The sequence below is a fragment of the Rhynchophorus ferrugineus genome, unplaced genomic scaffold, assembly GCF_030347505.1.
Source record: "Rhynchophorus ferrugineus isolate W39M unplaced genomic scaffold, kcgeb_rfMv2 rfM4, whole genome shotgun sequence".
Taxonomy (NCBI): domain Eukaryota; kingdom Metazoa; phylum Arthropoda; class Insecta; order Coleoptera; family Curculionidae; genus Rhynchophorus; species Rhynchophorus ferrugineus.
Window position 1 is genome coordinate 52636726 of NW_027472583.1, and position 26739 is coordinate 52663464.

At 33.7% G+C, this 26739-nt stretch overlaps 1 protein-coding gene across 2 annotated transcripts in view; it reads left to right on the forward strand.

Annotated features, from left to right (window-relative positions):
• tup (LIM1_Isl and LIM2_Isl domain-containing protein tup) overlaps positions 1 to 26739 on the forward strand; it is a 97748-nt gene that overhangs the window by 45480 nt on the left and 25529 nt on the right. For both annotated transcript variants that reach the window (XM_076403835.1, XM_076403836.1), the window contains exons 2-3: positions 9675 to 9867; positions 16967 to 17292. In XM_076403835.1, the coding sequence (XP_076259950.1) occupies positions 9675 to 9867; positions 16967 to 17292 (519 nt within the window). The remainder of the gene's footprint in view (positions 1 to 9674; positions 9868 to 16966; positions 17293 to 26739) is intronic.

The following is a 26739-nucleotide window of genomic DNA, read 5'->3' on the forward strand; positions in this document are numbered from 1 at the left end:
CGAAGAATAGTATATGATAGGTACGACATTTTCTACCAGATGTTGGGCCATATTTTCATTTTCCTGATACCTTCATTATTAGCTCAATAATATCCTGTAATATTCAGTGTTAGCAATTAATTTGAAGAAATATTCCTTGTGATAGACTTTTCGGCGTTGATATCAAGATAACATTAGCTAAATAACTCAATAATTCTAAACGGAAAACTAAATTATTATTTCATTTAGTGTAATATAAAAACATCAAACCTAAAAGTTGTTTACATTGATAATTTGCATTTTAATTATTAGATATCGCTGAGCAAAGTACATGCAAGCACCTAATATTATCATTTCATTAATTCAATAAATTAATTTTTTTAAGCTGATGTGACATTAATTGAATATAGTATCGATATTTCTTAATTTATGAACATCCCTAACCGTGTTCTTCCTCGACGATGTCGGGTGTGAAACGACTGTTTATTTTGCGACATATTTTGATGCCTCGCGGGTTTGTTTATTTGTTCTTCCACAGTTTCTCCGAGATCGGGTGGGATTATCTCAAAATTAATAGGCAGATTGACAGAAATGAGCTCTTTGATAGCTTGACGCCCTATTTACCATGTTAGTTAACCATCTCCTGATTGATTAACAAACAAATATTTTAGGTTTAACTTAATAATTACATTTCTTCCAAGCTATTCGGCAACGCTAGTTCGAAACGTTCGTATTTCGTCATCTGGAAGTTTTTGGAGTTTTTTAACAATTATATTGATATTTTCTCTTTGAGTGTTCTTATCTACAGCTTAAATAAAAATATTTTTTCTGAAGAAAAACGGATACTCAATAAAGAGTAAAGAGTATTTTTATTTAGACAACAATATTGAGATACAAAGTAATGCTAATGACAAATTTTATATTATTTTATTTTATTTCATTTTTTAAGACAAAACACGTCCAGACCAATGTCAATAATTGCCGATCTATATCGATCTCTATTAACAGTACCATACACAACTCATTTACATGAATATTGACCGCTGATATTAAGTCATACTAATATAAACCAAACTAATACCTCATGAACTACTTGAAGGTTATTATAACATTAAATTCGGCAACTCAGTTTGACTATATAGCCGGATAAAAAACCATAGTTTCTAATTGATTAACTTTTAATTAATATTGACACTCATTCAGTTCAAATTAGTTCTTGAAGCAGTGGAAACTTACAAGGATATAAATCAAGATTTTTACGCAGAATTTTAGCCAGAGATTATGTGAAAGATTCTGAAGACACATTTCTACAATTTGCATGCATTGCACTTAACTTCTGGCTCTTTTCAAACTTCAAAAAGTTTCCTCAATAACTTTTACTACATCGCACTACCTAAAGACTTATTTTTTTTAATAAATAGTCGAAAAATAGTATCATATTGTTGTATCAAGTATTATATTAGATAATATGAAAGATTCTGGAAATTATTCTCAATTTACTTCTATAAATGAAGACTGGTGATAAAATAAGCTAACTGTACAATTACTTTTCAGCTCTTAAATCTAATTTTTGAGCTGCTTGTTAGTAAGAGGTAATCCTTTTTTTAGTTTTCTTTAACACATTTTAAGTTAGTTAGTGAACATTACTAATAATGTATTAATAATTAAAAATCTGCCAATAAGAATTTATATTTATTACGTGTCATTTTATTAATTCGCAGTATCTGTTTTATACTGCTGATATCCCAACAACAAAAGAAGCAGTGCTTGGAACATTTGCCGATGACACAGTTATCATGGCAAGAGATGTACGTGTATGTACTTAAGGCTGTGGAAAGAGTGCAAGTATCGGTCAACAAGATCTACAAATTGACTAGAAACTGGTAAATACAGCTTAATAGCTCCAAATCTGTCCATGTTAATTTTGAGTTGCGGTGAAATGACAAAAAATAATTATATCACTTGACAGATGCCCGATTCCTCAAGCAGAATCAATTATATACCTTGGAATACATTTCGATGGTAGGCTAAATTAAAAACATCATTTTATACAAAAAACAGAGCAGATTAGACTCAAAGTCAAGCAACTGTACTTGTTAATCGGAAAATACTCTCAACTTGGCCTAAAATCAAAGAGATTGGTTTATGAGTCAATCATAAAGCCAATTTACACCTATGGGGTGCAATTATAGGGTTGCACTAAAACATCAAACCAACTAGTAATCCAACGCACCCAAAACAAAGTTCTACGATTAATTACCAATGCTTATCACAAACATAACCAACGAAGAGCTGCACGATGATCTTAAAATCAAATGGATATAAGAAATCATCTAAGAGTTTACCTTGACACATGAAATAAGGTTGCTAAATCACAGCAACGTGGAGCTACAGCTACAGGACCACACGAACTTGTTTAGTGTATAAGTGTATTCTTAATTTCAGCTTAAGTAGATTAGTTTTATTTTTATTAGGGAAATACATACTGATGTATTAATCCTATATTCCTTGCTTGAATATTACGTACAACAAAACAGTAATATCTAATATGTGAATGAAGTAACAAAACGCAGAAAGATTTGCAATTTACAATGCAAGGTTTTGATAAAAGTTATCGAGAATTAAAATTGAAATGTAGCCATGGATCAGATGCTGATTGATTGCCAGTCGGGCATTAGGCCTTGTTATTATCCTCCTGTTCATCCTTTATTACTTATACAAACATACTGATTGTATGGAAATGAAAAAAACCTCTTCACAGGGTCCAATAAGCCGACATGTACCTCGACGAGACGAGTCCTTATCCGCAGCCAAATCCTCTTACGTCGTCGACGAATCTGTGCGATGTTCCGTCCCGAGAGAGACCGCTAGCCGCGCAAAGAGAGAGAGGGTGAGCGAGAGACTTTTTCGGTCAGTCTGTCGGCTACAGACCCGGGGCCTGCCTGATAACAATGGCGCCAAAGCTCTCCGTCCCGGAATGTGGAAGGATTAGAACGAGACCTGGTGATCGTCTACGGAGGCTACACGGTACACGCCGCACCAGACCCTGTTTTATGACGACAGATTTTTTTTTAATTCCACATCGGCCACAAAAAGGAACATTGATCAAGCAGGCCGCGAAACGAGCGTTCACGGAACGCGCCAGTTATAGTCCCGAACCGTATCGGAACCGACGAAGTTCTGGTAACCAGAGACATCATTCAAAACTTCGTTAAATTACACAAAAACAACCTGATTTAAGCTGGTAATAACAGAAATTTCAATTTTCTTCAGGTCGGTCAAACGATTGGATGCACAAGAGTCTAATTCTGGAGAATAATGACTTGCTCATAAGGATTTGAATTTGCAACTATGCCAGTTCTTGCAAATTATAGGTATATTTGAACAATACAATATAAATAGAATAAAATAAAACCTCCTATAATATATAAATATAATACGAGGAACCTTTTATAAACACATTTCATTTTAAAATAATTTTGGAAGGAAAAATGAGAAAATAAGACAATATATGATAATTTATCGATATATAAACATTAAAACAACAAAACCATGAGTGGAAATAATGGAACGATTATTTTCAATAAATATTGTCACTATCTCTGCTCGTTTTTGTGGCGTTTATTTATCCATAATAAAATTTGGACGTCTACACAACACAATGGTTAAAGCGAAACTGAGCTAAACGTCGCATAACCAAGATGGCGCGCAATCAAAATGATAGCGGGACTTTTGCCTCACCTGTTCCAATCATGGCAATATACTTATTACATATTGTCTTTCATTCATTATGATGAACATAGAATATTCTTCCTTTAAAGTTGGGTAGGTGTCTAGAAACTGAGATTGTAGCTCATATAACAGCACACATTCTTATACTCTTATGCTTTGTACCTGTGGAATTCAATGGATTTGCTTGATGAATATTATATTAATCTTTACGAGTCGTTAAATCTAGTAGCTAATTTGGCTGCAATCATATTTTCATCTCATTTTAATACAAATATTTTATCCAAGTAATTTTTCCGCTACATGTATTTTAGTGTATGAATTCTATCTTAAATCACCACGTTTAGAACGTCTAAGCGTGAATACTAACATGTTCAGAAAATGGAGCATAGTTGCCATAGGCTTCACACAGTATTCGATGACCTTCAGCCGTCTTTTTGTGTCGCCAAATGTGACTTACTCGGTACTTATTCAGACATTTTCAATGCATCGGGAAACACTTTTGTTCATACTTCTACAAAACGACACCTATTCAAAGATGCGACCCAATGCGATTTAATACATATCGCATAACACCATCTGTTGTAGTCCTTTTAAATTAATTTATGGGCCGATAATAAAACCAAAATGTCCCTGAAATGCATCATGTGAAAAGGCCGATTAAACATATTGCCAAACTTCTTTTTGTCGCAAAGTTGGCACATCTTTGTCAATTGCATTCAAATTGGTTTTTAGATTTCTGCACATCAAAATGAATACACATGATATACAAGTCACTTGTTCTTTTTCTATAAACCTAGTCAGAGATATTTCCCTAGCCATAATGACTGTGTAGTCGACAAAAGTTATTGGAATATCAGCAGTGTAGAGTAAATACAGGAATGGTCCCAAGGCACTACGACAGTCGGAAATCCAGCCGAAATAGGTTCAAATATCGAGAATGTCACTTCATACCAAACTCACTACTCATTTTTCTTCGAAAAGATGCGACTCAATTGATACAACTGACAATAATACAGCGGCAATATTATTCTTGTAGAATTAAAAGTATCGAGAAGATGTATTGCTTCTACAGCTAGTGAAGCCGTTATTTGTATTTATACTAAATTTAAAATTTTATATATGCAACAACAGTATTTTTTTAAAATCTATATTGGTGACAAACGAGTTTTCTTATCTGGCTTCGAGCTGATTGATTTTTAACCGACTTCAAAAAAGAAAGTGGTTCTATGTTCGGCAATAAGATTATACAGCAATATCCGATTTTAGATAAAAATATATGGAAACATTGTACGTGCTTTGAAATTGAAGGTTATCCCTCAATTTCATCCCCTTCCCCCCATCTGAACCTAACTTGGTTCCAATGGGTCCACCTTAGAAGTCTTTGGAATAAAAAAACAATATTGAAAATCGGTCCAAGGTTCAAATGGGGGAAAGGGGGAGAAATCGAGGGAAAACCGTCAATTTCAAAGCACGTACCATGGTTTCACATATATATTATCTAAAATAATCAGATATTGCTGTATAATGTTATTGCTGAATGGATGTGATGAAAAATCGAAAAGAGTTCAGTGTTCAATTTACTTTTTAAGCACTAACCTTATCATCACTACATAGTATAAAACAAAGTCGCCTTTTCTGTCCCTATATCCCTATGTGCGCTTAAATCTTTAAAACTACGCAACGGATTTTGATGCGGTTTTTTTCAATAGATAGAGTGATTCAAGAGGAATGTTCATATGTATAATACATGCATAATATACTAAGGCAACATTGCTTATTTTAGAGGTTTCTAACGTGATGTCGTAAATTAACCTATTTTTTTAGGCTTATTTAGCAATTAGCAAAAACGCTGCCTAACCCTACGAGTTAGATCAAATTAATGTACTACAGTATTGTACACCATAAAAAGGTCTACAAAAAAGTCCGGGATGGTATATGTTTATCTTTTAGGGATAACCCACATTAACCATTTTTATTGTTTACTTTTTACGTGAGAAAATGGCTTATTTACGAAGCTATTTTAAGCAATACGGCATTAATCCTTATCGAATTAAGTGCCTTAAATACAGTGTGCAATTAATATAGATCAATATGGTTCCTTACAGCATGTAAATTAAACAAATATTTTCGGAGATATTACAAATTTAAAATTTGCGTTTAAAAATGTGTAATGTAATAAAAATTGTATGAATTTAGATATTCCAAAGATAGCAGGAAATCTTCATAGTAAGTATAGGGGAAGAGGAATTGTTTTACTCCAAATTTAATGCGTGCAGGCCAAGGGCAGTAATGAATGAACCAAAAATACTGGATCGATTTTAATCATGTTTTCATTGAGTGACATAGGCATATATATTTTATGCCCGTGCAAAGTCGGAGCGGGCCGCTATGTTTTTATATACAACGTTCATATTTTTTCTGTAGTGTATTTAATTTAGTATCAGCATTGCACCCGTGCGAAGCCGGGGCGGGTCGCTAGTATGAGATATATGGTATAATGCTTAGAACATTGAGCTCAGGCGCGGAGGTCGTGGATTCGATTCCCAACAGGGCAGCAACCTTTTTTGTTCTAGTTAGATTGGAATATTTGTCAAATCGCCTAGACTAGGTAGCGGACCCCAGAGCCTGAAACATTCCTTATTTTCAATCATTATTTCGTTATTCCTATTTTTCCTCATACGCGCTGTACTTTTTCTTGGGCTATCTATTGTAATACTTAATAAAGTAACTGCTTAATTTATTGAGTAAATATCAAACACTAAAAAGAGAAAAATTAAATATTTTTAACAAAAAAAATAAACCTACTTCAAAAAATAAACAAGGAACTCACTAAAAAGTTAAATATAATGAAACTTAGATTTTTAACACAAAAAAAAACATTTTAAAATAAAATATGTACATAATAATCGTAATCACAAAATAAAAATAAACATTATTATATACTCTATGTATTTTATACTCTACTATATACATAAAATTTAGCTTAATACCTACCTAAACCTATTAATCTATTTACAATATTATTTTAACTACTACCAACTGATCACTTTGATGTCGGTGGCGAACGTAAAAATACAAAAATGATAGAATAATTATACTATTTTGTGACATATACACAAAATTAAATTACGAACAAAACAAATATAAGTTGGTGGCACTTAAAATAATATTATAAATGGATAAATAGGTTAAAAATAGGATAAAATATATAAAATATTAATATTTAAAATATTTTATATATAAATAGGATAAAAAGTTTGATTATTTTTCACTTTTTAGTGAGTTCGTTATTTATTTCTTGAAGTCGGTTCAATTTTTTGTTAAAACTATATTTTAAGGGACTTCATTATTTAAAAAAATCAATCTCTTTCTATTTATAGCATTTATAGCTACAAAATTTCATAATCAGTTTATCTAAAACATAACTATATGAACAAAAATAACATTTATACTATAATAGGTGTTGGTAAATTCAACGCATACTTGCGAACAAAACACAATAAATCGACGTATTACTATTACAGTGCAAAAATGACATTTTCGCATAGTTTGCATAATTGGAAGGTTCTCATCGACGATCTCTTGGTCCCATGATATGGAGACTGTATATTTTACATTTTTTCGATGGTATTTTTGGAGAACTCATAGCAGAGCTATGCGAATGCTTTACGGTTTCATCGTTGTTCAATACTGAGGCGATATTTTAATGAAGAATTACAAAATATATTTAAATAACCGTTCAAGTAGAAATGTTAAAAAATATATATATGTTGTATAATGATGATAATAATGATACCATAGTAAGTGAAGAGATCCACCTGTATAATTATAAATTAAGAAACAATATGAGAAAAGGAAATTGTCTATATCTAACATTCTTTTCTTGATGATCAACACTCTGCTGTGAGCTAACTTGACAAGCGTTGATTTCATCTCGGTTAAACTGATCTGCCATTTATTGCCCTAGTGCCAACAATTTTAAGTCTTTCTGTAACTAGCTGAATATCTAGATCAGCAACAAGTAAAGGGGAACAATTTTCTAGTGTGACCATGTTACTTTCGTCGTTCTAAGAGATACCATTGATATACAAAAAAAATCATTCGAAAAAGCTGACATGCGAAATATTCTGGCGCATTCGCCATGTCTTTAGAAAAATATTATTTTGCAAAAAGGTTTTAATAATTAATGCCAATAGGTTTAACATTAATTCACTCCTCTAAGTTGAGCAACAATTATGCAACTATTCATTTGATCGTAAATGGTTTTTATACCAAGCTTTCTCTATTCAAGTAATCACAACGGAATAAGCATTCACCCACAAATTTAACACAACATAAAAGTTGTCAGGGCGATTGTAACATCGCCGTAACGTAAAAAATCACTTAAAATAAAGAATTTTATCGGGGAATGACTCGGATAGTAACTTTCTACTGCATCGCAACATTTAAAGGACAACGGGATTTCGTTTACTTAAAATCGACAATCGAAGAAAAGGTATTAAACTCTTTTATTCATTGTTAATGTAATCTAGCTGTGTCCAATATTAAGTTAGATCGTGTGAAAGAAAGAGATATTGGTTTTACCACATCATTTGGGTTGCAAATTTCGTTCGATTTCTTTTAATTAATGAAAATTGGAGAAAAAAATTAATCAAAAACTATACCATTTGAAAGTGATTAGATTTAGATTTTAATGTCCATATTTTCTAAATAAATTGTTGTTTGATAACCCATCCATTGTCAAGTTAAGGTAATATAAAGTAATGTCCCCCGTTGCTTCATTCCTTCTTTGGTTCTCCCAAGGCCGATTTATTTTCAACATGATATTATCTAATATGAAAGCTACTTACAGAACGGCCCAGATCTCCAAGATCCTATCATATAATCTTCATTTTGAAAGTACGAATATTAAAGTATCTCAAAGCGTGTAATTTTTAACACTACAATATGTTTAGTCATTGAGGCAAAACATACTGACAAGAATCCATTCAAACGTACGAAAAATTTGATTTTGCCACGTTGCCGGTTCTTATAAGTTATATGTACATTTCAAGAACATAATAGAGTGAGGCAAAAGTCTCGCTACCATTTCGATTGCGCGCCGTTTTGATTATGTGACGTTTAGCTCAGTTTCGCTTTAACCATTGTGTGGTGTAGACGTCCAAATCTTATTATGAATAAATATACGCCACAAGAACGAACAGAAATAATGACAAAATTTATTGAAAATAATCGTTCCATTATTGCCACTCAGCGAAACTTGCGTCAATGGTATACATTGAATATATTTTCTTGGATATACAAATTAACTTAAAATATACCCTGGATGAAAATGTTCCAAATGTCTGTTCGGTGGTTTGGTAATATTCGCAACTAAACGACTTAACAGTTATTAACTGCCACTTAAAACTAAAATCGAAAAAGTACAAGAGCCAATAACAATATAATACTTTATTTGTGTAATTTAAGTGACTGAAAACGATACAAACGGTATATCCAAATAATAGAATTCTTAACTCTTCTTATAAAATGTAAAAACAATTAATAAACTTGGATAATAAAAGCCTATATTTAAAATAAGAATAAACTGAGAATAACACACAATACGGAAACTAAAGAATATAAATAATGGTCTTATAACCGGTATAAACAAGCTAGACTTCTGGACAAAACAACAGTCCCAACGGCAAAACAAAAATGGCGGCATTCAACTGATTGAATTAATCTTTTCTGTGTCCACTATTATATATTTGCTCAAATATTATAGTTGTTTTTTTATTAAAATAAAAATATCCAATATCAAAAAAATAATAGTATCTTATAATGATAATGATCAAATATTTTAACTCTAGACAAGAACGCCTTTAAAAGTCTGATGATTTCATTCTCAGAGTAAAAAAAAACTAATATCAATTTTATCCACGATATGGAAATAATAAAAAATATGTTTGCTTATTTTTCAGAGAAATCCCGCCGTCTGAGTCATTGCGTGGGATGCGGAGGTCAGATCCACGACCAGTACATATTGAGGGTGGCTCCCGATCTCGAATGGCACGCGGCTTGCCTCAAATGTCAGGAATGTCACATGTTCCTGGACGAAAGTTGTACCTGCTTCGTGCGAGATGGTAAAACGTACTGCAAGAGAGATTATGTAAAGTAAGTCATGAGATTCACAGTAAAACAAAATATGTTTATCCAATGACTTATAAGTGTTACAATATTTAGCAATATTAAACGTCTTTGGTGTTAATATCTTATTCATCGTTGTACTTATAGTCTACTCAATGTTTATTTTTATATGGGGCATCGAAATTTGAAGTCAAAACGCCGCAATGTTTCCTCATCAACTCTGAGTTTTAGTTCAGTTTGGCTTTGGCATACAACAAAATTATGATCTGCCGGCTTGGTGGCGTAATGGTAAAGGCAATGGGACGGTCCTCCTACTGTTGCGATAGCGGCGGGTACCAATCCTGCTGGGGCATGGTCGTAAATTTATGTTTGTGATTGTTTAAAATTTGTGAGTGTTCTAGGCAAGAGTGTAAAATCCGACAAGGAAAATTATCCCAGTCACGCCAGTAACCAAGCTGGGTAAGACCGGATGTCTTCTGGGATGATTTCTTAAGTTGGTCACTCGCCAGTCGGTAGGCTTAATGCTGAGAACCGTGATTCGGAGCCCACGTTAAGCTTTAGGTCCAGTCCAGATAAACCCATAGTTGGTAAAGAGACTTTAAAATATGTATAAAAAAAATTATGATCTAAATAGAATAATTGAACAAAAATGTTAGCAAATATAATTTATTTTAACTTTATAGTACATCTAAAAACTACAGTTAATTATATAGCCACAATAGTTTATAGGGTAGAGTTATAACCTCTTATCACCATTGCTTTCAAGAATTTTGTATACGTCTGACAACTGGACGACTTTGACAGGCTGAATCATTTAGGTGTTCGAACTAATCAGACAACATTGTGTCTCTTTTTAAACATCTTGATGACCTATGTACCTATGTACAAAAAAACGTTGAATAGACTATAAATAAGATATTATTTGAAATTCAGGCAAAACCAATGGTAAAGGTGTTATGACGAAACAAAATCAGGTATAATTAGTTACAAACTGGATATATTGAATGAATTTCCATAATAATGGGACGCTTTTCTTTTATTTCGGGGTGATAAATCTGTAAAATAATCTTTATTATATCGAGGCTAAACTAAACTAAACTAAATTTAACTAAATTATGCGGGATCCAACGTGAACAAATCTTTTTCACAGCTAAATATTCATTATAGGATTCAGTCTCACCGTAAGTCACATGACGATCTTCCAATATGGTTTCGCTCACAGCATTAGTGTTTTCTGCTTCAGTGGCATGAACAACAACAAATTTTGGACAACCTTCACGATTTTCGTCACTGGATGAACTGCGGCCATGATTATATTCGTTATACCAACACTTCGCAGTGTCTAAGAATTAAGCTTCATCGCCAAAAGTCAAAGTAAGCTCTCCGAGGCACTACTGTCTTGATAATTCACATCGAAAGTGAAAAACACAATGAAAAAGGCTTGATTGTTAAAATACATGATATTTTTTTAAGGAAAATTATAACAATTTCATTTAAATAACAAAGGCAAAATGTTGCTCTCACTATATTTTCTCCAAATGTTTGGTTTGTTCAAATACAAGAATAAAAACGTGCTGGTAGGCCGAAAACATTTGAAGGTGCGGAATTACGGGAATTATTGGATAAAGATCCAACACAAACTGAAAAATAATTGAAAGAAAACTTGAATGTGAACCGAGTCACTATTTGTGAACGACTGCAAGCGATGGGAAAGATCAAAAGAATGGAAAGTAGGGTACCACATGAATTGAATGACACAAAGCAATTAGAATCGAGAAATCGTCAGTGAAATTATGGTTCAAAGGTACGAGAGGGAGTCACTTTTCTATCGCATAGTAACCTGCCTGAAATTTCCTGAGAGATGACCAAAATATTGGATTCTGTATTGGCTAAAACATTGTAAATAACGTGTTTTTTTTTTAGAAAGTAACAAGTAGTAACAGTACCAAGGAAGGTTCTGTTAGTGTAACAGTGTTAATTTCATGGGATGCAAAAGGAATATTGCTAACTAAAATAAAAGATTTATTATTGTAACGATTTAGGGCAATTGGATACAAAAATTCCTGAAAAATACTGAAAAAAAAACCTTCAAAATACTAAGTTAACAACATTTTGCCGAGATAATTTCTTTTTTATTGGCTATTGTTGAAGTATATATCCTTTAACTGGACTGAAGCCTGTGTTCAATATGACAACTGGGTTTAAATTTCAGTTGTTCTATTGATTACGGTGGTCCGAACAGGTGTTATTTGTCTAGGGAAAGAAGCTGGAACCCAATACGACAAAAAAAACAATAACAACAAAAGGGAAAGCTCGATGTACGTTGTTTGGGGCCACACACACATAAGCGCACATTTGGGCGCCGTCTGTGAAATTAGTTCATGAGTGACAGGGTGACGCTGAACTGACACATTACACATGTTATCAGAGAAGACGATTTTATTTCCTCCGTAACGATTTTACGACGTTTTTCTCGCATTTTGCGGTCACCTAATAGGAATCGGTACTTTTACGACCGATTAAATAAGCTGGAATAGTTAATTTCTCGATTTTACTTCGAAGTTGTCGCATTTCGATACGGGATGGCGCCAACTATCGATATCATAACAAATGTTTAAAAAAAGACTTATGAATTAGTTTTGAATGATTTACACTAGATAGCATTACTTATTCTGTTAATGTTTATTCCATAATACTTTGCAGTAAGTAAACAACCTATATTCTTTACGCATATCGTGTGACGAACCAGCAAAAGTCAAGTTGCAATATTTTAATAATTCCTGTTCAATTCAAAGAGGACTAGTCACGAAGTAGTATCATGCTAGATAAAAAACAGCGATCAGGAATCAAATAATTGTACTGGCTAGTCGGAAGTTTCTCCCAACTTGACCTAAGATCAGAGATATTGATTTATCAGTTAGTTATAAGCCTATTTGGACTTACGGGGTGGAAAAGGGTGGTTGTACTAAAACATTTGCTTGATCTTCAATTAACTACGAAGACGTGTACCAAATTAAAACTGCACGATGACCTCGAAATCGAATGAATTTACGAAGTTATTCAAGATTTCAATTAAACATGAAATAAGGTTACTAAATCACACCAAGGTGTAATCAAGACAGCTAGTTGATAACGCACAGGAAATCAGGAGATTGAAGCAAACCAATCCACAAGAACGAAACTTTAACTTAAGTCGATATCCGAACAAATGTTTAAAAAACGACTTTATTAAAACCCATTAAATATAATTACTAGGCTTATGAATTAGTTTTGAATGATTTACACTAAATAGCAGTACTTATTCTGTTAATATTTATTCTATAGTACTTTGCACGAAGTAAACAACCTATTTTCTGTACGCATATCGTGTGACGAGCAGCAATAGTAAAGTTGCAATATTTTAATAATTCCTGTTCAAAGACTAGTCACGAAGTAGTGTCATGCTAGATAAAAACCAACGATCAGGAATCAAAGAATTATACTGGCTAGTCGGAAGGTACTCCCAACTTGATCTAAGATCAGAGATACTGATTTATCAGTTAGTTATAAGCCTATTTGGACTTACGGGGTGGAAAAGGGTGGTTGTACTAAAACATTTGCTTGATCTTCAATTAACTACGAAGACGTGTACCAAATTAAAACTGCACGATGACCTCGAAATCGAATGAATTTACGAAGTTATTCAAGATTTCGATTAAACATGAAATAAGGTTACTAAATCACACCAAAGTGTAATCAAGACAGCTAGTTGATAACGCACAGGAAATCAGGAGATTGAAGCAAACCAATCCACAAGAACTAAACTTTAACTTAAGTCGATATCCGAACAAATGTTTAAAAACGACTTTATTAAAACCCATTAAAGATAATTACTAGGCTTATGAATTAGTTTTGAATGATTTACACTAAAGAGCATTACTTATTCTGTTAATATTTATTCTATAATACTTTGCAGGAAGTAAACAACCTATTTTCTGTACGCATATCGTGTGACGAACCAGCAAAAGTCAAGTTGCAATATTTTAATAATTCCTGTTCAATTTAAAGAGAACTAGTCACGAAGTAGTATCATGCTAGATAAAAAACAACGAGCAGGAATCAAAGAATTGTACTGGCTAGTCGGAAGTTTCTCCCAACTTGACCTAAGATCAGAGATATTGATTTATCAGTTAGTTATAAGCCTATTTGGACTTACGGAGTGGAAAGGGGTGGTTGTACTAAAACATTTGCTTGATCTTCAATTAACTACGAAGACGTGTACCAAATTAAAACTGCACGATGACCTCGAAATCAAATGAATTTACGAAGTTATTCAAGATTTCGATTAAACATGAAATTAGGTTACTAAATCACAGCAAGGTGTAATCAAGACAGCTAGTTGATAACGCACAGGAAATCAGGAGATTGAAGCAAACCAATCCACAAGAACGAAACTTTAACTTAAGTCGATATCCGAACATATGTTTAAAAAACGACTTTTTTAAAAACGATTAAAGATAATTACTAGGCTTATGAATTAGTTTTGAATGATTTACACTAGATAGCATTACTTATTCTGTTAATATTTATTCTATAGTACTTTGCACGAAGTAAACAACCTATTTTCTGTACGCATATCGTGTGACGAACCAGCAAGTAAAGTTGCAATATTTTAATAATTCTTGTTCAAAGACTAGTCACGAAGTAGTGTCATGCTAGATAAAAACCAACGATCAGGAATCAAAGAATTTTACTGGCTAGTCGGAAGGTACTCCCAACTTGACCTAAGATCAGAGATATTGATTTATCAGTTAGTTATAAGCCTATTTGGACTTACGGGTGGAAAACGGTGGTTGTACTAAAACATTTGTTTGATGCCAATGCATACCAATGCGTTTATATCACGTTTATCTTGCTGGTGTCGACAAAGCAGATCTTGAAACAGCTTCAAAAAGCATTTAGCATGTAAACAATTATTTGTAAAAATGATGGCAATGGACAATACGACAAAATAATAAAATGAAATCTCTTAGATTTACAAAAATCACTGAGAATTAATTAACAGCCCTATAACATATATTACTAAAATCGTTCAATTTGCTGTTAAAAAAGCATTTAAATACAAGTTAAACAATTACAAAATTGCCTTTAGAAACATGGTCAGTACAAATGTCATTTTGTATCACTACAATTTAAGTTTTATACTCTTTTGGTGTTTTGTTTATCAGTTATATTGATATAAACACACAATGGTCTACGTATGTAATTAAAATTATAATATTTATAATTCAAAACCGTTAATATTAAATATTAAATAACAAAGCAGCAAAATTAAATAATAATATGATCGAACTTTGAGCCTTACAAAATAAAGAATATTGTTTTGAACTTTTGGAATTTTGTCTCGGTTATGTCAGCAATATTACTGCCGAAATATATTATTTGCAAGAAAGCATATTCCTATTATTATTAGATTATTAGATTATTAATTGTGTTGAAACACATATACATGCTTCCTGTTTTATCGACACTTGCTTAAATATTTTCTAGATCAAAAATATGTCATAAATATCATATCCACAGAATGTAATATCACTACTATTTTTAATCAAAATAAAATGCTGAATAAACGGGAGCCTAATTTTAAAAGAAAGCTGTATTTTGTTTTAATGTATGTTCGCCGATTTCTCTGTCAATTATGAACCACTCCTCCGAGGTGGTCCCATTGCAACCAAGTTATGATCTGATGGGGGGAAGGGGACTCACATTTTAAAGGCATGTACAATATTTTCACATATTTTTTTATCTAAAATAAGCAGATATTGGTGTATAATATTATTGCTGAACTATTGTGACAAAAAATCGGAAGTAGTTCAGTGTAAAAGTCAGTTAGTTTGCTTTTCCAGCACTATCCATATCATATGAGACGTCGTTGTAGGCAACTGGTTCTATGGTGTAATGGTTAGAATATTCAGCTCATACGCGGAGGTCGTGGATTCGATTCCCAACAGGGCAGCAATTTTTTTTGATCTAGTTTGATTGGAACATCAAATAACCTAGACTAGGTAGCGGACCCCAGGGCCTAAAACATTCCTTATTTTCAATCATTGTTTCTTTATTCCTATTCTTCCTCTTACGGGCTATATTGTTACTTGGGCTATTCATTGTAATACTTAATAAATAACTAAAATAACTGCGTAATTTATTGAGTAAATATCTAACGCTGAAAAGAGAGAAATACAAATTTTTTAACAAATAAATTTAAACCGACTTTAAAAAATAAATAAGGAACTCACTAAAAAGTAAAAAACAATCAAACTTAGATTTTTAACACAAAAAAACTATTTAAAATAAAATATATACATAATAATCGTTGTAATAACTAAACTAAAGTAAACAAAAAACTTATTTAACATATCTACCACACGTATTTTATATTCTACTATATACACACAATTTAGCTTAATACCTACCTAAATCTATTTATCTATTTACAATATTATTTAAACCAAATGATCAGTTTGAAGTTGGTACCGAGCCTAAACAATACAAAAATAATATTATAATTTTGTGACATATACACAAAAAATTAAAATACGAACAAAAAAAATTTAATCTATTGCTCGGCGCTAACTTCAAAGTAATCAGTTGGTAGTAGTATGGTTCAAACTAATTTGTTGTCGGTAGCAAATCACTATTAACTGCTTCATCAGGTTTGAACAGTTCGTAATACACCACGCCACTCTGGTTCCACCAAACAGTTTTGGGATCAAAAAAATTTGATCTTGGAGTCGATCGGTGGGCTTCACCAGGTGATAACCATCATTGTTTGCACTCAAAATGAGTCCACTTTTCATCAGCTGTCACTGTTCGATGCAGAATTCTGATTAAACCTTGGAATCTGCGTTTGATTGACGATTTTTCGATTTGCCATTCCATTTTTATCATTCAACTGATATGGGTGCTATATCTTCCCATCTTTTGGATTTTCCCCATCATAACATTGCCTACTTAAGCGTAGCGACATCTGTTAGAAAAACCGGTAATGACTTTCCGATACACCCGGTATTATAATTAGTGATTATAACTAAATGAAAGATCTCTTTTGAATCACTGTCACTTTTTAGAACTTGTTCTTTTGTTACAGATTATTCGGTACCAAATGTGACAAGTGCGGTAGCTCCTTCAGCAAGAACGATTTCGTGATGAGAGCTAAGAGCAAGATCTACCATATCGACTGTTTCCGTTGTTGTCATTGCGCCCGACAACTTGTGCCTGGTGATGAGTTCGCGCTTCGCGAAGGCGGCGCCCTCTACTGCAAGGAAGACCACGACGTGATCGAGGGACAGAAGGGTAGCGGAGGCCCCACAGGACCCAGCACGCCTCATCCTGGAGCGACGGAGAGCAACAACAATACTAGTCTGAGCAATAACAACCACAGCAACAATTCCACAGAACTGGGCTGCATGAGTGGTAAGTGCTATTTGGTTCATTCAGCGCGAATTACGGTACGAAAATATTATTTCACAGCGAATAAGCGTCATTTACAGGCACCTTTTATTTATTTCTTTAGTTTAAAGAAATCTGCCACAAAGGCATAAGATGTACAAGCATACATTAGGTCTGATTTAAGTATATTTAGGCAGTGATACGCCAAGCCTCGTATGAAATACTGATAAGCGTTATATTTTAATTCTTATTAGCCATTTGACTTTTTACATGAATTGAAAAAGGGCAATTATTAATTTTTTTTTGATAACATCTTCATTACTTGTACTTAGATTAATTCTTGTGATGTTAGATTAATGTCTTCCTCGATTATAAAATTATAATAACTTAAACTATATTTTACACTAAAGGTATACACTTTATATAAGTTCGTATAGTTTGGTTCACTTCAATCTTCTGACATCCTGCGCGTTGTCCAGTAGTTATATTGCTTCCACGTTAGTATGATTTAGTAATCTTTCGAAATCTAGGATAACTTCGCAAATCCATTTGATTCCCAGGTCATCATGCAGTTCTTCGTTGGTTACGTAGCGATAGGCATTGGTAATTAATCGAAGAATTTTGTTTTGACAGCGTTGGATGACTAGTTGATTTGAATTTTTAGTGCAACCTCATATTTGCCTCCCATAGGTCCAAAATGGCTTTATGATTGTCTGATAAATCAATCTCTTTTATTTTAAATCAAGTTGAGAGTATCTTCCGACTCACCTGTATAGTTGTTTTATTTTGGTTCTAATGTGTTTTGCTTTTTGTCTAACATGATGTTTCCAATTTAATCTACCGTCAAGATGGATACCGAGGTATTTAGCTGATTCTGCTTGAGGAATCGGGCATCCATTGAGTGATAAAATTAAGTTTTTATTATTTCGCCGCAATGCAAAATTAACATGAACAGATTTGGAGCTATTAAGTTGAATTTTCCGATCCTTCGTCCATTTGTAGATTTTGTTAACTGCCACTTGTACTTTTTTTACTGCTCTAGGCAGAGATATGTTGTTTATCATAATAATTGTGTCGTCAGCAAAGGTTCCAAGTAGTGTTTCTTTTGTTGTTGGGATCTCAGCAGTGTGGAGCAGATACAGGAGAGGTCGTAAGACGCTACCTCGAGGAACTCCAGCCAAAATAGATTTAAATCTCGAGAACGCCACACTGCGAGACTCTAAATTTTCTTCCGAAAAGATATAACTCCAGCAATTGACAATAGTTACGCGGTAACAATTTGCTCATCTTACAAATGAATCCAAATTTCAAACCCGATCAAAAGCTTGTGAAACATCCAGGAATATTGCAGGACAATATTCCTTTTCCTCAAATGCTTTTTCAATAGCCGAAGTTACTCTGTGCACTTAAAAGTTTGTTGAATGGTGACTTCGAAAACCAAACTGGAAATCTGGTATTGTTACAAAAATTGTAACACTTAAATATTAGTTTCGCAAATATTTTTGATGCAGCAAAATAGGCCTATAGGACTTGACTTCTTCTACAGGTTTGTCAATTATTTAATGATCGTTAAAATTTAACGTAGATAATCATTACAGAATTAACATTTCAGATTTGTTTCTCGTAAATATTTTTATTTGAAGCAAATAGTAAGCACACACACAAAAAGAATTATTAAGTTTTTTATTACACAATAACAAAATAATAGTATTAAAGAATGTTATAGGAAGTCATAGTTATACAAATTATAGCTGGATTTTCTAACCGCTCCTAGCCGTTCTATTTTTTCGTTAGTTTTGACCAACGACCAATCCAAGCTTAAAGAGGCTAATGCATCAATTATCTAGACCATTTGGTTACAGACCCGACAAACGTTATAATGTTAAATTTAATACGTTAATTTTTATGATAGACTACTGATTGGTAGGGACGGTTGAACAAGTGAGAAAAAATGTATACTGAACATATTGAATTTTACAGCGTCGTTTATACGAAGGTTCAAACTGTGGTTACAGCAAGGTACTTCTTCTTTTAAGGTATTGCTCGTAAATTAATGTCCAAACTGTTTACCTTCTATATTGGAAATACATGGCGAATTGAAATATATCTCGATGGTAGGTTAAACTGGAAACATCATGTTGGACAAAAAGCAGAACAGATTAGACTGAAAGTCAAATAACCGTACTGGTTAGTCGGAAGCAGTCAAAGATATTGGTTTATCAGTCAATCATAAAGCCAATTTCAATCTATGGGGTGCAAATATGGGGTTACACTAAGACTTCAAACCAACGTACCCAAAATAGAGCTCTACCATTAATTACCAATGCTTATCGCTACGTAACCAACGAAACTGCACTGATAACCTCGAAATAAAATGGATACACGAAGTGATCCAAGATTTCGCCATAAAACAAAAAATAAGGTTGCTAAATCATAGCAACGTGGAAGCAATAGAGCTATTAAACAGAAGATTGAAACGAACCAAACCACACGAACTCCCGTACTGGCTTTACTTGTATATTAATGCAAGTACAACAGAACAGTAGTAATAAACTAATTTGTAAATTAAGGGTGTACTAAACATATCTAATATAAGATGTAATTAATAAAAAAAATATTCAAGATATTGTCGTATCCTCGCGTACCTTTGCCTGTCGTATCACTTAAAGGACGAAATATTAAAAAACTTTCTTCAACACAAAATTGGTTGAAAATAAATGGTTGATGGCAGCTAATAAAAGTTCACCACTGGTAATGATAACAATCTTTGGTTTTATATAAATTTGTTGCTCTAAAGCTCTAAATTTGTAAAGATTTTAGTCAATAGTTGTCAATCTGACTGGAAAATGCATTGCACTAATACTCTTTCGAAGTACTTAACACTAACACTTTGAATTATACTATTTATATAACAGGCAACATTTTGTTTTGGAACCTTTGAATGATAGCTATATTAGACTTGCTAGAAGTAGCTTATACTAGGATTTCGTAGAACCAAACGGACCTAAGCGTTGATTTGTATAGGAAATGTCGCACAATATGTCTTTACTGACTGAAGTTTAGAAACAAAGAATTCCAATGTATAATCATTGTCTACATGATAAGAGAAAACAAATGTCCCTCACAAGGGGGCAAAAATATCCGCAAAACATATGCAGTATACATCAATATCATCCGATTCAGGCGGAAAGAATTCTGTTATTTATATCACAATTGCGAGCATCATTAACCATCATTGCTTAACCATTCTTATTTTCAAAGAAGTAATGTCCTAATGTTACCTTTTTAGGGTAAACTGATATGGCTCGGTGAGTGGAGGTAAAACGAAATGAAACAGTGGTGTTTACATTATGTGACCGTTATTTATTGGCTATATAAAAAATGTAGAACATACAAAATAGATAAAATGGCGGTGTTACCTGAAGACGTGGCTTGGGTAGTCGATGGTGGCACGTCTAAACCAAACGATGGTCGCTTACTGAATGATCGGAATACCCTTCAATAACATCCCAGATAAACGTCTCGGGGTTGCCAGCCATTCGTTATCGTGTTCTAGTTGACGCTGCTGGCATCCCGCCCGTGTTCAACATCTGGAATTATATTTCTGGGTACTTTGTTGACCGTTATTCCACGATGTAAAATCGACATGCCTCAAGGTGCCTCGAGGATTAAACAGACCATCAATTATTTGTTGATATTCAGTAATGTATTCACATAGGACCTTTACCACACAAATGATAATTCATAATCAATTTCCTTTAAAGACAAATTCAAATCGTCCCCCGGTTCACTTTCATTGACCACAAGTAATGGTTAGAAACAGATCCCCATTATAGGTTATTGATTTCTTTAAACATTTATTGATTCATAGAGAAAATAACAAGAATACCATGCAATATAATACACTTTGTTTATCTGGTGAGGCGTATGCCAAGTCTTGTGTGAAATGTGTAAAGTCAGCTGAATTATTTAACGTTTCACAAGCTACAATATCCAGGGTAATGACAGCATTCACAAAACATAGTAAAACATCATCAACGAAAAGGAATAGTAGGACGGAACACAAAGTTAACTAACAGATGCCGATGAACATTATAATATATTATGGTTAGACAACATAAAATTGCAGCGGAAAAAGTGACAGTAAAACTCAATAGTCACTTGAGTGATATTGTTGTTTTGGGAGCCACACAAAAAGAATAAGAATAACGAAGCCTAACAGGTCAATTGAAAAGTCCCCGGCCTACCATAGTAAAACACATTTTTTTGGCAAAATTAGTTTTTTTATTCAACATAACTCCCTTCAAGGGTGATACACTGATTATGGCGACCCTCCAACTTTTCGATACCATTTTTGTAGCACGATTTGTCCTTTGCTTTAAAATAGGCCTCAGTTTCGGCGATCACCTCTTCATTCGACGAAAATGTCTTCCCAGTGAGCATTATTTTGAGATCTGAGAATAGGAAATAGTCGCTGGGGGCCAGATCTGGAGAATACCGTGGATGAGGAAGCAATTCGAAGCCCCAATCATTGATTTTTGCCATCGTAACTAACTTGCGACACGGTGCATTGTCTTGGTGAAGCGGCACTTTCTTTTTCTTCAAATGCGGCTGTTTTTCGGCGATTTCGTCTTTCAAACGGTCCAATAACGCTATGTAATAGTCACTATTGATGGCACTTCCATTTTCAAGGTAGTTAATGAAAATTATTCCATGCGCATCCCAAAATACAGACGCCATAACGTTGCCAACCGACTGTTGCGAATTCCCACACTTTGGAGCGGGTTCATCGTGTGCAGTCCACTCGAATGACTGTCGATTGGACTAAGGAGTGAAATGATGGAGCCATGTTTGATCCATTGTCACATATTGATGCAAAAACTCGGGTTTAATACGCTTGATCATCCTCAAACACTGCTCCGAATCATCAACTGGTCGTTGTTGTTGGTCAAAAGTGAGGTCGCACGGCACCCACTTTGCACAGAGCTTTCTTATACTCAAATATTCGTGAATGATATGATGTACACATTCATTTGATATCTTTAGAGTGTCTGCTATTTCATTCAATTAACAACCTCTTTTGGGCGTCCACTGCGTTCACCGTCTTCGGTGCTCATTTCACCACGTCTAAACTTAGCATAACAATCTTTGATAGTTGATTTTCCTGGGACAGTGTACAGAAACTCGACATCAAGCCAAGTTTTTGCTTCAACTGTATTTTTTCCCTTCAAAAATCAATATTTTATCAACACGCGATATTCCTTTTTATTCATTTTTTTCACAATAACAAAAGTTGCTTCACTCAAAATGCTAGAATATACATACTAATAATCCAACAGCTGGCAAATTTATACAAGCATCTTTTGAGGGTTAGGGCTAACTAGAAAACATATGGATTTAATTATAGTAGCGCCATCTATTTGTCAGGCCGGGGACCTTTCAGTTGACCTGTTAGTGTTAAAAACGCTTATTTCTAATGCTAAGCATACGAAACAATGACAATGAACAATATAAGGATCCATTATCCGAGTATACATCAAGCGGGTGATAATTTGATATGGATAAAACATAACGTCTGCTACGAAACGAGCTTTAAATCGTTACGAAATCCATCCACGTCCCAAACGCCAATCTCTCAACTAGCAATTAGACCATAAACGCTGTTAATCCTCCCGAAAACCAGCTACCGATCTTTTGATTTAAAATGTACAAAGCCCGAGCACTCCGGTCGACTGACCACCGTTTCACGCCCCGCTAATCCTCGTCCAATTCCGTAAATGGACTTCATCACGATCCCGATTTAATCCACTAACGTCCCCCCACGGCCGCCCGTTATCGCCCCCCACCCAGACCACTCGCCGTGCCCGCATTCGGAAAAAAGCCCATTAATAATTTAAGAAGTCTGCGAGATGCGGCAACGTCGCGAACCGCCGTCCGGCAAAGGCGTGCGATGTTGTCGACTGTAACGTAATTGAATGAACGTCCCCTTGATTAGACGATAAAAGTGGATTTTTATAGGGAGCGGGCGTCAGGCCGAGGATATGGCCAGTGATTACTTTTAATTAGGGTGGATTTTGTTGTTCGGCCAGTAGGATTTCAGTAATTATACGGCGAATTTTAAATACGCGATAATGTGGCAACATCGGACGGTGTTATAAATCTTCTCGGCGGTGTTGCCATTAGTTTAATTTTTATAGGGTTTTCAGAATACTTATAGAGATGAATGTACAATAACGTACGTACTAATTTGATTTAGATCTAATAGTAAAAAGAATTGAAAGGAAATATGTATTGCTATAATACAATGATCATTCCAACGCAGACACTTGTTCTTAACAACCAACTCTACGTAGAAGTTATCTGACAATAAATACTAGTTGATGAAGTTAATTATTTTGTGTTATATTAGCAAAATCCTTACAAACCGACAGATCAAGTTGAAACGAACAGAACATTTATAGAAATACCAGATTTCCAGTTTGTATTTCGAAATCAGCACTCGACAATCGACCATGTGCACAAAATAACAGCGGTTGTTGAAAAGGTAATCGAAAAAAAGAAATGCTGCCCTGCAATATTTCTGGACGTCTCAGAAACTTTTTACTACTGCTGCAATAATATATGTTCGAAAGAAAATTTAGAGCCCCTCCTAAAGGGGTATTGTCAACACTTATACCTATTTCGACTAAAGTTCCACATGGTAGAATCTTGGGACCACTCCCTATATCAGAGATATATTGCTGATATCCCAACAACAAAAGAAACAGTACTTGGACCATTAACAAGTAGCGGTTAACAAGACCTATAAACGGGCTAGAGACTGGAAAATACAGCTTAATAGCTCCAAATCTGTCCATGTTAATTTTGCGTTGCGTCGACATGACAAAAACCTAATTATATCACTAGATGGATGGTTATTGTGAGGATTTTATTTAGGCATGGAATTTTACTAATAATTTTTGAAATTAATTACATCTTACATTAGATATGCTTTGTACAACTTAAATTTACAAACTAATTTATTAATTTTGTTCTGGGATATGTGATTAATACACCACTATGTATTTCAAAAATTAATATTAAACTAAACTACTTAAGCTAAAGTTAAGAATACACTTATACAGTAAACAATTTCGTGTCATTTAGTTGCCTTCAATCTTCTGATTTCTTGCCTGTTGTCCAATAGCTATAGTATTTCCACGTTGCTGTGATTTAGCGACCTTGTTTCATTTTTCAAGGCGAAATCTTGGATCACTTGATTACGTAGTCATAAGCATTGCTGAACGTAGAACTTTGAATCGTAGAACTTTTTTTCGGGTACGTTGGATTACTAGTTGATATGATCTCTAAATGCAACCACATATTTGCACCCCATACGCCCAAATTGGTTTTATGGCTGACTGATAAACCAATCTATTTTATATGCTTTGTACAACTTAAATTTACAAACTAATTTATTAATATTGTTCTGGGATATGTTATTAATACACCACTATGTATTTCAGAAATTAATATTAAACTAAACTACTTAAGCTAAAGTTAAGAATACACTTATACAGTAAACAATTTCGTGTCATTTAGTTGCCTTCAATCTTCTGATTTCTTGCCTGTTGTCCAATAGCTATAGAGTTTCCACGTTGCTGTGATTTAGCGACCTTGTTTCATTTTTCAAGGCGAAATCTTGGATCACTTGATTACGTAGTCATAAGCATTGCTGAACGTAGAACTTTGAATCGTAGAACTTTTTTTCGGGTACGTTGGATTACTAGTTGATATGATCTCTAAATGCAACCACATATTTGCACCCCATACGTCCAAATTGGTTTTATGGCTGACTGATAAACCAATCTATTTTATATGCTTTGTACAACTTAAATTTACAAACTAATTTATTAATATTGTTCTGGGATATGTTATTAATACACCACTATGTATTTCAAAAATTAATATTAAACTAAACTACGTAAGCTAAAGTTAAGAATACACTTATACACTAAACAATTTCGTGTGATTTAGTTGCCTTCAATCTTCTGATTTCTTGCCTGTTGTCCAATAGCTATAGAGTTTCCACGTTGCTGTAATTTAGCGACCTTGTTTAATGTTTCAAGGCGAAATCTTGAATCACTTGATTACGTAGCCATAAGCATTGCTGAACGTAGCACTTTGAATCGTAGAACTTTTTTTCAGATACGATGAATTACTAGTTGATATGATCTCTAAATGCAACCACATATTTGCACCCCATACGTCCAAATTGGTTTTATGGCTGACTGATAAACCAATCTATTTTATATGCTTTGTACAACTTAAATTTACAAACTAATTTATTAATATTGTTCTGGGATATGTTATTAATACACCACTATGTATTTCAAAAATTAATATTAAACTAAACTACGTAAGCTAAAGTTAAGAATACACTTATACACTAAACAATTTCGTGTGATTTAGTTGCCTTCAATCTTCTGATTTCTTGCCTGTTGTCCAATAGCTATAGAGTTTCCACGTTGCTGTAATTTAGCGACCTTGTTTAATGTTTCAAGGCGAAATCTTGAATCACTTGATTACGTAGCCATAAGCATTGCTGAACGTAGCACTTTGAATCGTAGAACTTTTTTTCAGATACGATGAATTACTAGTTGATATGATCTCTAAATGCAACCACATATTTGCACCCCATACGCCCAAATTGGTTTTATGGCTGACTGATAAACCAATCTATTTTATATGCTTTGTACAACTTAAATTTACAAACTAATTTATTAATATTGTTCTGGGATATGTTATTAATACACCACTATGTATTTCAAAAATTAATATTAAACTAAACTACGTAAGCTAAAGTTAAGAATACACTTATACACTAAACAATTTCGTGTGATTTAGTTGCCTTCAATCTTCTGATTTCTTGCCTGTTGTCCAATAGCTATAGAGTTTCCACGTTGCTGTAATTTAGCGACCTTGTTTAATGTTTCAAGGCGAAATCTTGAATCACTTGATTACGTAGCCATAAGCATTGCTGAACGTAGCACTTTGAATCGTAGAACTTTTTTTCAGATACGATGAATTACTAGTTGATATGATCTCTAAATGCAACCACATATTTGCACCCCATACGCCCAAATTGGTTTTATGGCTGACTGATAAACCAATCTATTTTATATGCTTTGTACAACTTAAATTTACAAACTAATTTATTAATATTGTTCTGGGATATGTTATTAATACACCACTATGTATTTCAAAAATTAATATTAAACTAAACTACGTAAGCTAAAGTTAAGAATACACTTATACACTAAACAATTTCGTGTGATTTAGTTGCCTTCAATCTTCTGATTTCTTGCCTGTTGTCCAATAGCTATAGAGTTTCCACGTTGCTGTAATTTAGCGACCTTGTTTAATGTTTCAAGGCGAAATCTTGAATCACTTGATTACGTAGCCATAAGCATTGCTGAACGTAGCACTTTG